The sequence below is a fragment of the Apus apus genome, chromosome 1 (genome assembly GCF_020740795.1).
Source record: "Apus apus isolate bApuApu2 chromosome 1, bApuApu2.pri.cur, whole genome shotgun sequence".
NCBI lineage: Eukaryota > Metazoa > Chordata > Aves > Apodiformes > Apodidae > Apus > Apus apus.
This window is the reverse complement of record NC_067282.1, coordinates 77417445-77429951: the sequence shown is the minus strand read 5'-3', so window position 1 is coordinate 77429951 and position 12507 is coordinate 77417445. Positions and strand designations below refer to the sequence as shown.

Below are 12507 nucleotides of genomic sequence, written 5' to 3'. Positions count from 1 at the left end.
TTGCTTTTGAATGGCCTCTTCCAAGACTACAAGTCAAAATGAATGGATAGGTAAGGGCTCCAACCCTTAAATCCTCTCTTTTAGCTGTCAGGGAGAAAAGTTTCTTAGTGACCACTCCGTGTTTACAAAACCTTTCAGATAAGGCAACTGGGCACACCTTTTGGGAATGGGGAGGATGACAGGGAGTGATTTAGCACTGTATTCCTCTGGGTGCACATCTCTGACTTCTCAGTCCTGTGATATCAGTAAAGGACTGCAAAAGATAGCAGAAGATTTTCTAATTAGAAAAACTAACTTACAGTAAATGTACATGTTTCACAGAAAATGAGTGTATGTTTGGGGATAAATTGAAGAGAATCAGAACCCTCACGTTCTCTACCTTTCCAATCACAGATCCCTCTGGTCCTCTCTTCCCATTTGATGCCATTTCTGATCAATGATGGTCCACCAATGTAAGTTGTTGGGCATCGCTGCTGAAAAAGCAGAGTATAGAAAATGCAATAAACCAAACCAAACAAATGTAAAATACATTGACCCAACAACTGTGCAACAATGAAAAAAAATGCTGTATGAAAGCTAGCCAGCAATTTTCAAAACAACTGAAGACTTCACATAGTCATTATTTCCAAAATGAAATGCTTTCTTTGCTTGCTCTCTTTTGCAGCTATGGTACAAACTGTGCTTTTCCCCTGTTTTGCACAGTATTAGCTAAAGCTTTTCACCAGTATATCTCATCCTCCACATTTTATAAGAAAATGTTTCTAAGTTAGTAACAGTGTATTGAAATGTAATGGTACCCATAGCTTTAAAAAGGCATTTGCTAGGAAAGGGTAACACATTTTCAGTGCTGGGAAGCATCTGCTAATGCTAGACTAAAAGATTGAGGTTTCCCATTAAGCTTCCCAGAAGGGTCATGTCATCCCCTGGCCATTCTGGCAGGAGCTTCAGAGATGATGCTTAGACCAGCTTTCATGAGTCAAGCCAGAACAGAAAGAGAGAGCAGGATTCTGCTTGAGAAAGGGCTTTTCATAAACACAGCTTGTGAAGCCTTATCTTGGGTTTTGCATGAAAGAGGGAGTTATCAAGACAAACAGCAGACCACTTCATCAGAAATTAAAACCTTAGGTTCACATGCAAACTGTTGTAAAAAGAGATGGGTTGCAAAGCTCATTTTACTGTGCAGACCATCTCTAATGGATTTTGTTCCCCAATAATTTTAAATTCCGCCATACTATTGCATGCAAATACCATCTCACAGACACACAGTTGCCTGACCAGAGCTCAACACAGCAGTAGGGTTAGAATCACCACTGAAGAAACACATCAAATAGAAAAGATTAAAGGTGTGAAAGTTCACTTCAGATACAGTATATCTCTCATACGACATTCATCATTGTCCACTACATCCTAATTCCATGTCTCTTTAGAAAAGGTGGTGAAGCACAAATGGGAAAACCAAAGCAGAGGTTGTTTTTCATGTTGAGGCTGACTCTGCACTAAAGAAACTGTGTATCTGCAGAACCCACATCTGGGCTTCTGAGGTGCTTTAGCCTGGAGCCTTGCAGAGCAGGACCTCATCCAGGTCCTGGAATGAAGGGCAGTCACCTCCAGAAGGCAACTCAGAGCTGAGTGCACCTTATACAAGGGCAGCGTAGGGCAAGTGCATTCCTAAGTCTGGATACCTTGATAGAGTTAGCAGCCTGGAATTAGATGGGATGAATACAGCACAGGAGGACCTAGAAGGTAAAATGGAGAATAGGAAACTTTTTCACATAATGATAATTTCCAGACCACAAGTAACATTTAGCTTCTTCAGAAGTGAATCCTTACGGATCATCCTGTGCTCCAAGGTATAATGTGAACCTGCCCTAAGGAGCCTGAAAAGATTTTTCAGAGCAGCAACGTGGGCTGCACACTCATTTCCTTACAGGGCACTCTTGGCCAAGTAGGTGAAGAAAAGGAAAGGGAATTAAGATAGTTTTCAACAGATAACACTTCTCTCAGCATAAAAAATAAGTTCCTGAAGTTTCAGCCACCACTAAAATGACACAAAGAGAGGTTTCTAGCTTTTGATTAGTTTGTAAGGGTCACTGCCCATGTAAAATAGATGTTTGGTTTCTCATTGAGTCTGTCAGCTCCTGAAACACTATTAGGAAGGGCCTGCACTGCTTCTCCATGTTTCAGTGAAACACAGTATCCCAGCTGCTGGGTATTTATAAGAGCTACTGATCACAGGTTTCTTGTCCAAAGTATAGGGAGGGACAATCATGTAATGAAAATAATTCCCAAGTGTCACCTGGCCTGGGATTTTGGTTGTGAACAAAAAGAAGGCTGGTAGTCACCTCCTCACAGTTCAACCCATTGTCGTAGGCAGTGTTTCCAACCCAATCACTGCTTTGTGACCTACCCACTCTCAGTAGCCTGCTCCTGACCTACCAGCCCACTGACACCACTCAACTGAGCACCACTCTCCCTTCTGCCTGAAATGAGGGTATGCTTGAACTTTTCCACAGCTGATTAAGCTTAGCAATGCTGCTAATGGCAATGAAATCGTTTGAGACCTCTGCCAGAGCAGTTAACTTCTATTTTGCATGATTGCCTCCATTTTCAAAATGAGTATGTGGTGGCTCAGTGGGTTTAAGGGCTTTTCCAGAGCACTGCCCAAGTCGATAGGTGGCACCCAGGCACTTCCACACTGTATGTCCCAGAAATAGCACCACTGTGTAGACAAGAGAAACCACTTGTTTCCCCCAAGTCTTGTTTCCCAAAAAGCTGAAGCCAGCTTCCTGCCCCTTGGAAAATCAATGACTCAGTAAATTAATTTTAGTCTGTTATTGTAATTGGATTAAAAAAAAAAAAAAAGAAAAGAAAAAGAAAAGCAACTTGCAAGACTTTGTTTAAAATCAGTAAGCTGGAGAACTGCACTCTGACTGAGAACAAATCAAATACTTCTAATGTTATTTGACATTTTAATTGCAAATAAGGAAAAACCTCCCATTACAGAACTGAATCAAGCTGGTTTGTTGTGAATCAGACTCTCCAGAGGACACTTTCCTCCCCTACACCCTGCTCAGTTCTGAAGCATCCAAAGCAACAAACATCATGCAAACTAAGGCAGTCACAGCCATTACCAGTCATCCTATCTCCCTTTAAAATTATACTGACTCACATGGTGTATTTCTCTAACAGATGCTACTGTACAGCACAGAACTTGTCAAGAAGGAAAAAACACCCACCACAGAATTGCATGAAAAAATAAGTTTAGAAGCACCATAGATCTCTTTGCCAGTGGCTGGATCAAAATCATTTTAGTGATTTACCTGAATATGCCAGAGATGTATTTAGCTTGCAGTGCTTCTGGAAAATCGTGGCTGTGGTCTTTCAGGATGCAAGAGAAGGTACCAGGACTGGGGATCAGTACAGCTGACCAGCTGCTCAGAGTACAGGTACAATTTTAGAAGTCTGATTTAATATCTTGTTCAACCAGCAATGCTCATGGCTAAACAGGAAATAAAACTAATCTATCCTTATTAGATTTGGGCTGTAATCTCATATCAACCTCAGATATTGGACTTCCCTGGCAGGCTTCTTGCTTTGCACTGGGGTTCTGGTTCCCAGGAAGCTGAAGAGGGCAAGGTCGATAATGAAAGAACTGGAAGTTCAAAGAAAATTCATACATAGTTCAGTGGTTTGAACTGTAGAAACATTTAACCACCCAAATATGAAACAGAAAGCAGTCTATGAATGCGGTCCATTCACCCAGAATAAAGGTTTTATTATACCAATGTGGATGCTGCTTGTGTCTGAAAACACTGGGTGCAATAATTGTATTTCTTTGAATCCTAGGGATGATCACCCACGTCTGAATAGAAAAAGCACATGACCATTTTTGTGGGATTGACACCTACATATCGTGCACTAGTTACCACAGGAAATAACCAGGAATTTTTTCAAGGAACTAATCTGCTTTTTCAAAATTGACAAAATATTGAACAGAGAAAGTACGCCAGCTATCTTATGCTTAGAATTGTTATCTATTAAACTATTAACAAAAAAATAAAATCTTAGGTACCATTAATCTTTCTTGGGTACACCATGAAGAATTAGATCAGAATTAGATTAGACAGGTTCTCCGTTGTGTTTTCCTGCCATTTTCATTTCTCAGTTGCAGCAGCAGTTTCCAGAGGTCTTTTTCTATGGGTGACTTTTCCTTCTCTCACCAGAGTTGTGTTTTGCCAACCCCTGATCTGCTTCCTCATGCAGTAGCTCTAGTAGTTAGGCAGTTCCTCAGGCAAAGAGGTCCTCAGATGTAGGAGAAAGTTACTTCTGTAGGACTTGTCCCAGCACCTCTCAAAAGATTGGGATTTTTTTTGTTATTTTTTTATTTTGGTATTTAAACCTCTCAAACCAATTCTCAGAAAAAGCTTTGCCATCCATTGTCTATACAAAAAGACACTAGTTCGCTGCTAAAAACAGCTTTTTCAAAGGACCTGAAGCATTCTTAAAAGCTCAAAGTTTACTAGTTTTGCATTTTGTAACAGCCTGCATTCAAGGACCATGAAGTAGTTTATTTTTTCTTTTCATGGTTCCCCAAGCCATGTACTTTCTTTTTGGGTAACTGACAAAATCTGTCTCAGGAGGGTGTTATTTTCCACCAAGAGACTAAAATCAATCAATCAATCCATGGCTTGACAGTGCCAGAACAGAAGATTAGGACTCTCAAAGCAGATTATAAACACAATCCCCTCAATTAACTTCTCTGGGATGGACTAGAGGCTGTTAGATCCTTGTTAAGTCAATTATTAACACAGATGGTCAATGTGCATATTTTTTATGACAAATCTTATTAATTTCATGAGCAAAGCCATAAACCCAGAGAAAGGCTAAGAAGCAGGGCTGCTGCCCTGCCTGCCAGGTCACCGAGGACAAGCTGCTGCTGAAGGAGTAATTTGGCATGGGTCCTGCTGCCACCTGTAAATAGCCATCCCCTCCAGCCAGCAGCGCCAGGGCTTCTCCCAGCACCCTTGCTTTTCAGCCCTTTGAGACCCCAAGCCCTGCCAGCCATTCCTGAGATACATTATGGGGGTTTGAGCAACCTGGTCTAGTGGGAGGTGTCACTGCCCATGCAGGGGGTTGGAACTAGATGATCTCTAAGGTCCCTTCCAACCCAAACCATTCTATGACTCTGTGATTATAGAGTTGTCAGCAAAGGAGAGGGCTCTGAGCTATGCAGCTGTTTGTGGTTTGCATGCCAAGGCTGGCACGCTTGCCTTGAAGAAAGGCTGGGTGGGGCACTTCTAGCAACACCTTTCACAGACAAAGTCACATGCAGCTCTCAAGAGAGAAAGCTCAGCAGGCACTCACACTTCCTGCTCTTTGCATCAACAATCAGTTGAAGTTTTGTGCCTCTATAGTTTAATTCATAATGATGTAACTCTTAGTAATTTCTAAGTGCCTGATTTTCTGGGCCTGAAAAAGTTTGCAGTGAAATTTCTGTCAACTTAGCCCTGATGAAGTTTTGCTACTAATATAATCATCATTCTCTGAAAGCCCTTCCATAATGAACTTTTTCTGCTTTCTTCCAGACTTTTTCAGGATTTAGCCTTTAAATTATTCTGGCTAGACTTCATCGTACTACAGAAGCCAGTTACTTGTCAAGATGACAGAAGCTAAGATTACAAGTCATGCCTTTTGGGTCTCTCAGACCTTGCACATAAAGGCCAGTTTCCCCTGCAGATCCGTGTCATGCCTATGAGGCAGCTTCCTCACATGAGTTAGGGGATCACCCTCTGTATTTGAAAAACTGAAGCTTTCAAGGCTTTGCCAAAGGGGAAAAACCCTCACTGAAGGTAGATCAAATTTCCCTACAAGAGTTCAAAGTAAAGAGGCTGAACTGTGACCCAGAAAGACTAAAATTAGTTTAAAAACATTCTGCTCTATGACACAGCACTACAACCACTCTCCTTGCTCGGCAGTAATTTATTAAAAGTCCTTCCTGCCTGATCAACATTCAAAGGCTACTAAAAGAGCAGCAGCACTGGCAGGCAGTACCCTGCACTGTCCTGTTGAGTAACTAAAATGCTGCCAGGCAAGTGTCTGATTTAACCTCATGTCAGACTCCGGTAGTGCCTGTCATGCACCGTGTTGTACAAGATCCTGGCAACACTGTTGACCTCCAGAAAAAGAGCCCCAAATTGTTCCCCTGTGAAAGACTAACAGATGGACCAGCTCCAGTGGCTGATGTACTTGGCACAGCCTGACAAGTGACTGGGAGCAGCCCAGTGAAGAAAGGGAGGGGCGGCAAGCAGCTGGAGACACCCTGATGCTCTCAGCAATGAAGACGACATGTCAGCTAGACCCACCAGTAAAATATGTGACTGGCTAGGACTGGTGACAGCTTAAGACTGAAACTGATTCTTGTGTTCATCCATCTGGATAAATATTTGTTGCTGTACTGTGTGCTCACCAGTGGGAATACATGATTAAAACATTTCTAATTTGCAGCAACTCCAAATGCATTCAAGTCAGGCTCCCTTCTCCAGGGGATAAATGGCATTTATAAATCCTCAATCTTTTTCTAACTTCAGGTATTATTACTGGTGAAAAATCAGAATATTTTCACTCCAGCAGCCTGCTGGGTGCATGTTGTCATTTGATGAAGATCCAGATGTATATCTGCAATCCCAAGTCAAGCTCATCTTCCCAGCGAATATGTAATGGATATGGGCTGATGATGGAAAAAGGCTATAACCAGCTCTTGTGAAAAGGTGATCTATCTTATCTTGTTCATCTTTTGGCCCTGTGTTAGACCCTTTTTGGTCTGCTTGCCACCCCAGCTTTACAGGAGTCAGCATTCATTGGGTATGACCAGGATTCTTACCTTACACTGTTGACTGCTATCAGTGGTAACATTTTCTTTCTTACATCTCTTTCTTCTGCTCTCTTTATATAGGCTAAGTTAGCACCAGCCAGCTCAGAGGAGCAGGAAGCCTAATTACTGGAACTGTGCAACTGAAATGATGGAGTTTCTTAAGACTACAACTGAGATAGGAAGCTGCGTAATAAACAAGCAAGCAGGATGCCTGTAGTCTGTCAGAGGACTAATAGGAGCCTGGATAAGACATTTGGGGTACTTTAAGACAAGGCTGTGTAGACTTGGAAAAGTTCAATTACGGCATCTCAATTTATACAGAATAATCTGAAGACAGGGCTGATGGTGAACAGATCAGAACTGAAAGCTGAGCACTTGACAGAAGGCAGTGACTGACAAAGAAATGCTCAGAACCCTCTGTAAAAATCTTCATTTATACAAATGCAGAGCCAAATTCAAGCCTGTAGAAGGAATTTCTACAGTGCTGGACCCCACCAGTTGCACTGTTGTGTTTGCTGCTACTCAGCCATCCTACTTGAATAAAGAAAGTTGGAGTCAGATCTGTGCTTAAAAACAGCTGAGTAAATTAGGACTCCTGACTTGGGAGCAGGAGGAGGCAGAAGGGGCCAGGATGGCCTGCTGAGCACTGATTATCACTAGCTGGTGATTTAAAAGTGGCCAGCCTTGGCAGAGCTCATCATATAGTCGTGGTGCTGGGAGTGACTGGAGGGAGGGGCAGCTCCTGGGGAGAAAGCAGCAGCCATGGCTGCATCAGTCCTTGGGAAGTTCAGTGCAGCTTTCTGACAAATGAGGTTTGAAGAATTCATAATTAGAGAAGCAGTAGAGCTATAAAGATTTTATCTCTCTTAATTTCTACTGAGGCTTTCCAAAAAATGTAGACAAAGCCACCTGTTTTTTCTTAATCTAAAAAGTAATTTGGGGAAATGGATTGAAAAAAAAATAATCCACATAGACACTTTTTATCACAAGAGCTCTAGTGGTACAGAAAACCAGAGTACAGCTCTTGAGTTGCTCAGGCTGAAACCAAAATACCTCCTCCTGCTCCCCAAGCACTCTGTTATACTTAACAGGGCTGCTCCTGGGACACCAGCACCAGATGCATCTAACTCCTGGATGCCTAAATAAAAATGAGGGAAACAACTTGACCCCAGTCATTGTGCTCTCGGAAGGGACATGGCCAATGTCCATCCCAGCCCTCACCATCCCCACAGTTGCTTGTCAGCTGTATCAAGTTTGTGACTACCCTTGAACTTTTCCCCTCTCAGCTAAGGTACAGAGAGCAGCTGCCCATAACATCATGTTACCACACTGCAGACCTTTAGATACTCAAAAATATAAGCTCTTTTGGGGCCCCACAAGCCTCCCAAGACCAGGCTCAGCTGAACCCACATGGCTCTGCTTGCGCCCAGTCAAGGCAGCAATACTACAGACACCCCTCCAGCCCTCTTCTTTGTAATCAGTGCCTCAAAGAGATGCTAATGAGTAATACCAGCATTTCAGAGGATTAAACTTTTTTGCAGCTGGGGATGCCATTCCTCCACAATTAAAGGCAAATGTCTCAAAGGTACTTGAATCCTTGTTTGCATCATTTATGTGCTTTCCAGATATCCAGCAATTGTTATGCTTCAGGTGAAACAATGTAAAACAAAAAAAACTCCTATGAATCAGAAATATTTTACTTCAGGTAAGGTAGAGTCATTAATAACAGCAACACTGTAATACATGCTAATTAGATTTTCAGAAAACATTTTCAGGGAAAGAGACAGAAGGCTATGCTACTGCCCAAGCCATCAACTTTCAAGGCTTTGTCTTTAAAATAGAGGCTTGGCTTAGGGATGGTTTGCCTGGAAGTAGCTTGTTCCAACACTTCAGCAGGGCCATCAGCTACCTTCTCTCACACTTTTATTTGCACTAATGACATTCCCCAAGGTCTGGTCTCTGCATGGCCAGGTTGAGAAGGGCTGCTACAACTTACTTTCATTCCTCCAGTTAATTTCTTCGGGCTCTTCTTGTGCCTTACTGATCTAAATGCCAGCAAGTATCTCACTGCTGATTACCTTGTAGCAACCTCCTACCATTTTCAAAACCTTTCATCTTCCATCCTTGGTGTTTGCTAGGCCCAGGAAGAAATGAATAGAATTTGGATCTTTAATTATTATTAACAGTTCTTTACAAAGATGGTTTTGCTTTTCTGTTCCTCCAAGCTTGGACTTTTTCATATGGAAAGCATGTTTGCAAGTTCTGTCCTTACAAAGGACTTACAGAAAAATCAGCTCAGTTGAACTTTAGCTCAGCTCTATGCCCATATCAGGGACAGCAGGTCCTTCTGAATGACATATACTGACCTGGGTTATTTTATTACCATTTGCTCCATTTCCAAGCACTGTTTAAAAAAACATAAAAAATCTATAGAACATAAATCTAGCAAACCCTCCATTCTCTCAGTGCTTCACAGAGAAGCTAGAGGTGCTAGAGCAGGTCCAGAGGAGAGCAACAAGGCTGGTGAAAGGACTAGAGGGAAAAATCTTATAGGGATAGGCTGAGGGAGCTGGGGTTGTTTAGCCTGGAGGAGACTTAGGGGGCACCTTATCACTCTCTTCAACTATGTGAAGGGAGATTGTAGTCAGGTGGGGGCTGGGCTCTTTTTCCAGGCAACTAGTAACAAGACAAGAGGGCATGGCCTCAAGCTGCTCCAGGGGAGGTTTAGGTTGGATATTAGGAAGCAATTCCTCATGGAGAAGGTGATTAGACATTGGAATGGACTTCCCAGGGAAGTGATAGAGGCACCATCCCTGGAGGTGTTCAGGAAAGGGCTGGATGTGGCATTTAGTGCCATGGTCCAGCTGATGTGGTGGTTTTGGTCCTAGGCTGGACTTGATGATCTTAAAGGTCTTTTCCAGCCTTGGTGATTCTGTGGGCAAAAATAAAAATTATCTGAATTATCTGCAGACTCTCAACTTCTCAACTCAGCAAGCAGTAGTAATGCAGTCAGGTAACCCCATCAGTGCTTGCTGCCCCATTCACGGATGCATCAAAGAACATCATGCTTGGTGTCAGATGACTGGGGAAGAGCATCAATCCACCTGAAAGCCAAAGGCAGCAGGGGCAAGAATGGATTCAGTCTGGCAGCACCACAGAGCGCTCGCAGCCTGGTACCACCACAAGCCATGAGCCTGTGGTGAAAGGAGAGTGCTGCCCCTCACCACCTACGATGCTGCATGTAAGGTGGGTCAAAGGGGAAAAAAAAGATTGAACCGAGCACCCTCTCCCACCCTACTAAATCCCATCAGAACCCTCTCACTGACTCTGCTTGACTGTAGCAGGGGTTACACATTCGAAACCAAAGCAACAAGTAAAAGTCCCAGGCTGCTTTTCAAGCAGTGGCATTCCCTGGCCCAGCTACACAGCGCAGCAGGGTCAGTTATATGGGGGCAGCAGCTGGGACGGGGCAGGAGCAGGGACGTGCTGAGCCCCTGAAATCACCCGGCTGGCACAGCTGCTGAAGCAAGCTGCTGGATCCACGAGGTGGGGACATGGAGTAAAAAAACCCAACACAACAAAACATGTATAAATAACCTCTTTGAAAATGTGCCAGCAATTTCTTCACACACAAAAATCAAAACATGCCTTACAGGAAAGCCTTCCCCATCCCACCCTCAAGGCCGCCCTGTCTGCCGAGCGCAGTCTGTCTGTAAGTCTATGGGTTTCCTGGTGCCTGTGGTTTTCCAACCACAGTGTTTTAGCCCTATTAGCCTTTGTTCAAAAGAGCTATCTGTGACCTGCGACAGAAGTTGTTTTTCCTGTTTCCAGTTTATCTGGTTACTGGGAAGCTCCATCTCTGAGCCTGTCAGTTAATTATTTTCTTCCTGCCTGTCATTTAGCAGTCATCTCTGCTGGTTCAATAGACCTAGTGCGAGTGCACTTTCAAACAGGTTTAAAATGCAACTTGACTCAATTTATCCTGAGGTAATTTACCCATCAACTGCCAAGGTAAGATCATCAGATTGTCCAGATACCACTGAAGCTAAGAAACAAAACTACCTTGAGTACACAGGAGCAAGATCCTCGTTGCTCACACCTTGGGTCACTTTTAGTCCAACAATTCACCTTAAAGCAGACACAGAGCCCAGTATCACCCAGTCACTGCCTGCTAATGCATTTTGCAATGTATTTGATTTTAATATCAGAATATTACAGTTTGCAGTACCAAGAGATAATAGGCAAAATGTAAGGGTTTCCATGGGACATTGGTGTATTTTGTCTCTTATATTTGCTCTGTGCTTTGCTTTGGTGGTACAATACGCTTATATGCCATTACCATAAATTCAATTGTTTGCAAATTCTCTCTCAATTTCCCATCTTCTGGCAATAAAGCTGCATTTAGAAAGGGCTGTCTTTAGCAATTGCTTGCCATCCTTTTATTGATGGATTCTCTGAACATCTCATTGCACTTTTATTCTATTATCTATTTAATGGTTTTTCATTTCCTCCAACACAGAGAGCCCAAGGAATGTTTTACCACAATAGATACCACTTCCACTCTCCACTTGGGGGTTGTCTGGGGGTTGGAAGGGAAGCGTGGGGATTTTGTCCATTTCTTTTTCCATGGATTACTTTTTAAAGTGAACTCTAATTTTAAATATTACATCTTTGGTGCCTCAGAGTCTTCTTCTTTATTTCTCCTCCCACAAATATAGAGATTATGCATTGAAACTGGCATTTAAAATTCTGCTAACATATGTGTTGACTGAAATATCTGATTTATACCACAAAGAACTCAAAATGAATAATTTATTTTGACAATTATTTCAACCAGATTTAGTCTACTAAATTTACTCAAAGACATTGCTATTACTGGTAAAATCAGGTGATAGATACCTAATGAATTATGGTTATTTACTATTTATTTCTCTCTCTCTCATTTAATCTGGTTGCCCAAATAGGATATGCCTCAGTTAAGAAGGTACAACTGTTTCTTAGAAACATGGTGATCTGTAGATATAAGTGAGATCTGAAAGGAAAGATAACATCTTTCACAAAACCAGCTGATATAACTATAAAAAAACCCAAGAGTCAGGCACACTGTTGTGCACACAAGAATTCTGGTATGGAGTATAAGAAGCTACTAACAGTTGCAATTATAGAACAGAATATCAGGTTGGAGAGGATCTGCAGGATCATCTGGTCAATTATGACACACAAAACTTCTAAATACAGGATCACAGTGTACAAACCTCAGTTTCCATATTCTTAGCTTACACATTATATTAAACTAATTTCTTCTGTTGTTTAATAAACAGTCTAGTCTAACAGTTTCTAGAAAATATCTACTTCCTCTATACTTTAAAAAAAAAATCCCACATTCTAAAGGAATAATTTCCCTTCATTAAGACAATTAATGTCCATCTCCCTGAATTTTAACAAAGCCAGCCCTTTCATAACAGTGAAGACATCTCACCACCATTTTGATGGTCTTGCATGGAGATGACATTGCAACATTTAGAGATAAAGCATCTGTTTTCCACCATGTACACAGTGGGATATGTGTTTTATTAGGAGGCCCCATTTACCCTTAAGTCACAGAGTTGTTGGGGTTGGAAGGGACCTCTGAAGCT

The 12507-nt window shown here is 42.2% G+C and overlaps 1 protein-coding gene and 1 long non-coding RNA gene across 7 annotated transcripts in view; both read right to left on the bottom strand.

The window, feature by feature from the left end:
- CD96 (CD96 molecule) overlaps positions 1 to 12507 on the bottom strand; it is a 95564-nt gene that overhangs the window by 36790 nt on the left and 46267 nt on the right. For 5 of the 6 annotated variants that reach the window (XM_051629358.1, XM_051629379.1, XM_051629368.1 and 2 more), the window contains exon 1: positions 380 to 469. The exons of the other annotated variant lie outside the window; for it this stretch is intronic. In XM_051629358.1, the coding sequence (XP_051485318.1) occupies positions 380 to 427 (48 nt within the window). In that variant the 5' untranslated portion in view covers positions 428 to 469. Of the gene's footprint in view, positions 1 to 379; positions 470 to 12507 lie in introns of those variants that run through there. 6 annotated transcript variants of the gene reach the window in all.
- The window catches only part of LOC127389154 (uncharacterized), a 28626-nt gene continuing 17807 nt past the window's right edge, over positions 1689 to 12507 (bottom strand). Inside the window, exon 3 of the long non-coding RNA XR_007890562.1 lies at positions 1689 to 1736. This is a non-coding gene — a long non-coding RNA (uncharacterized LOC127389154). The remainder of the gene's footprint in view (positions 1737 to 12507) is intronic.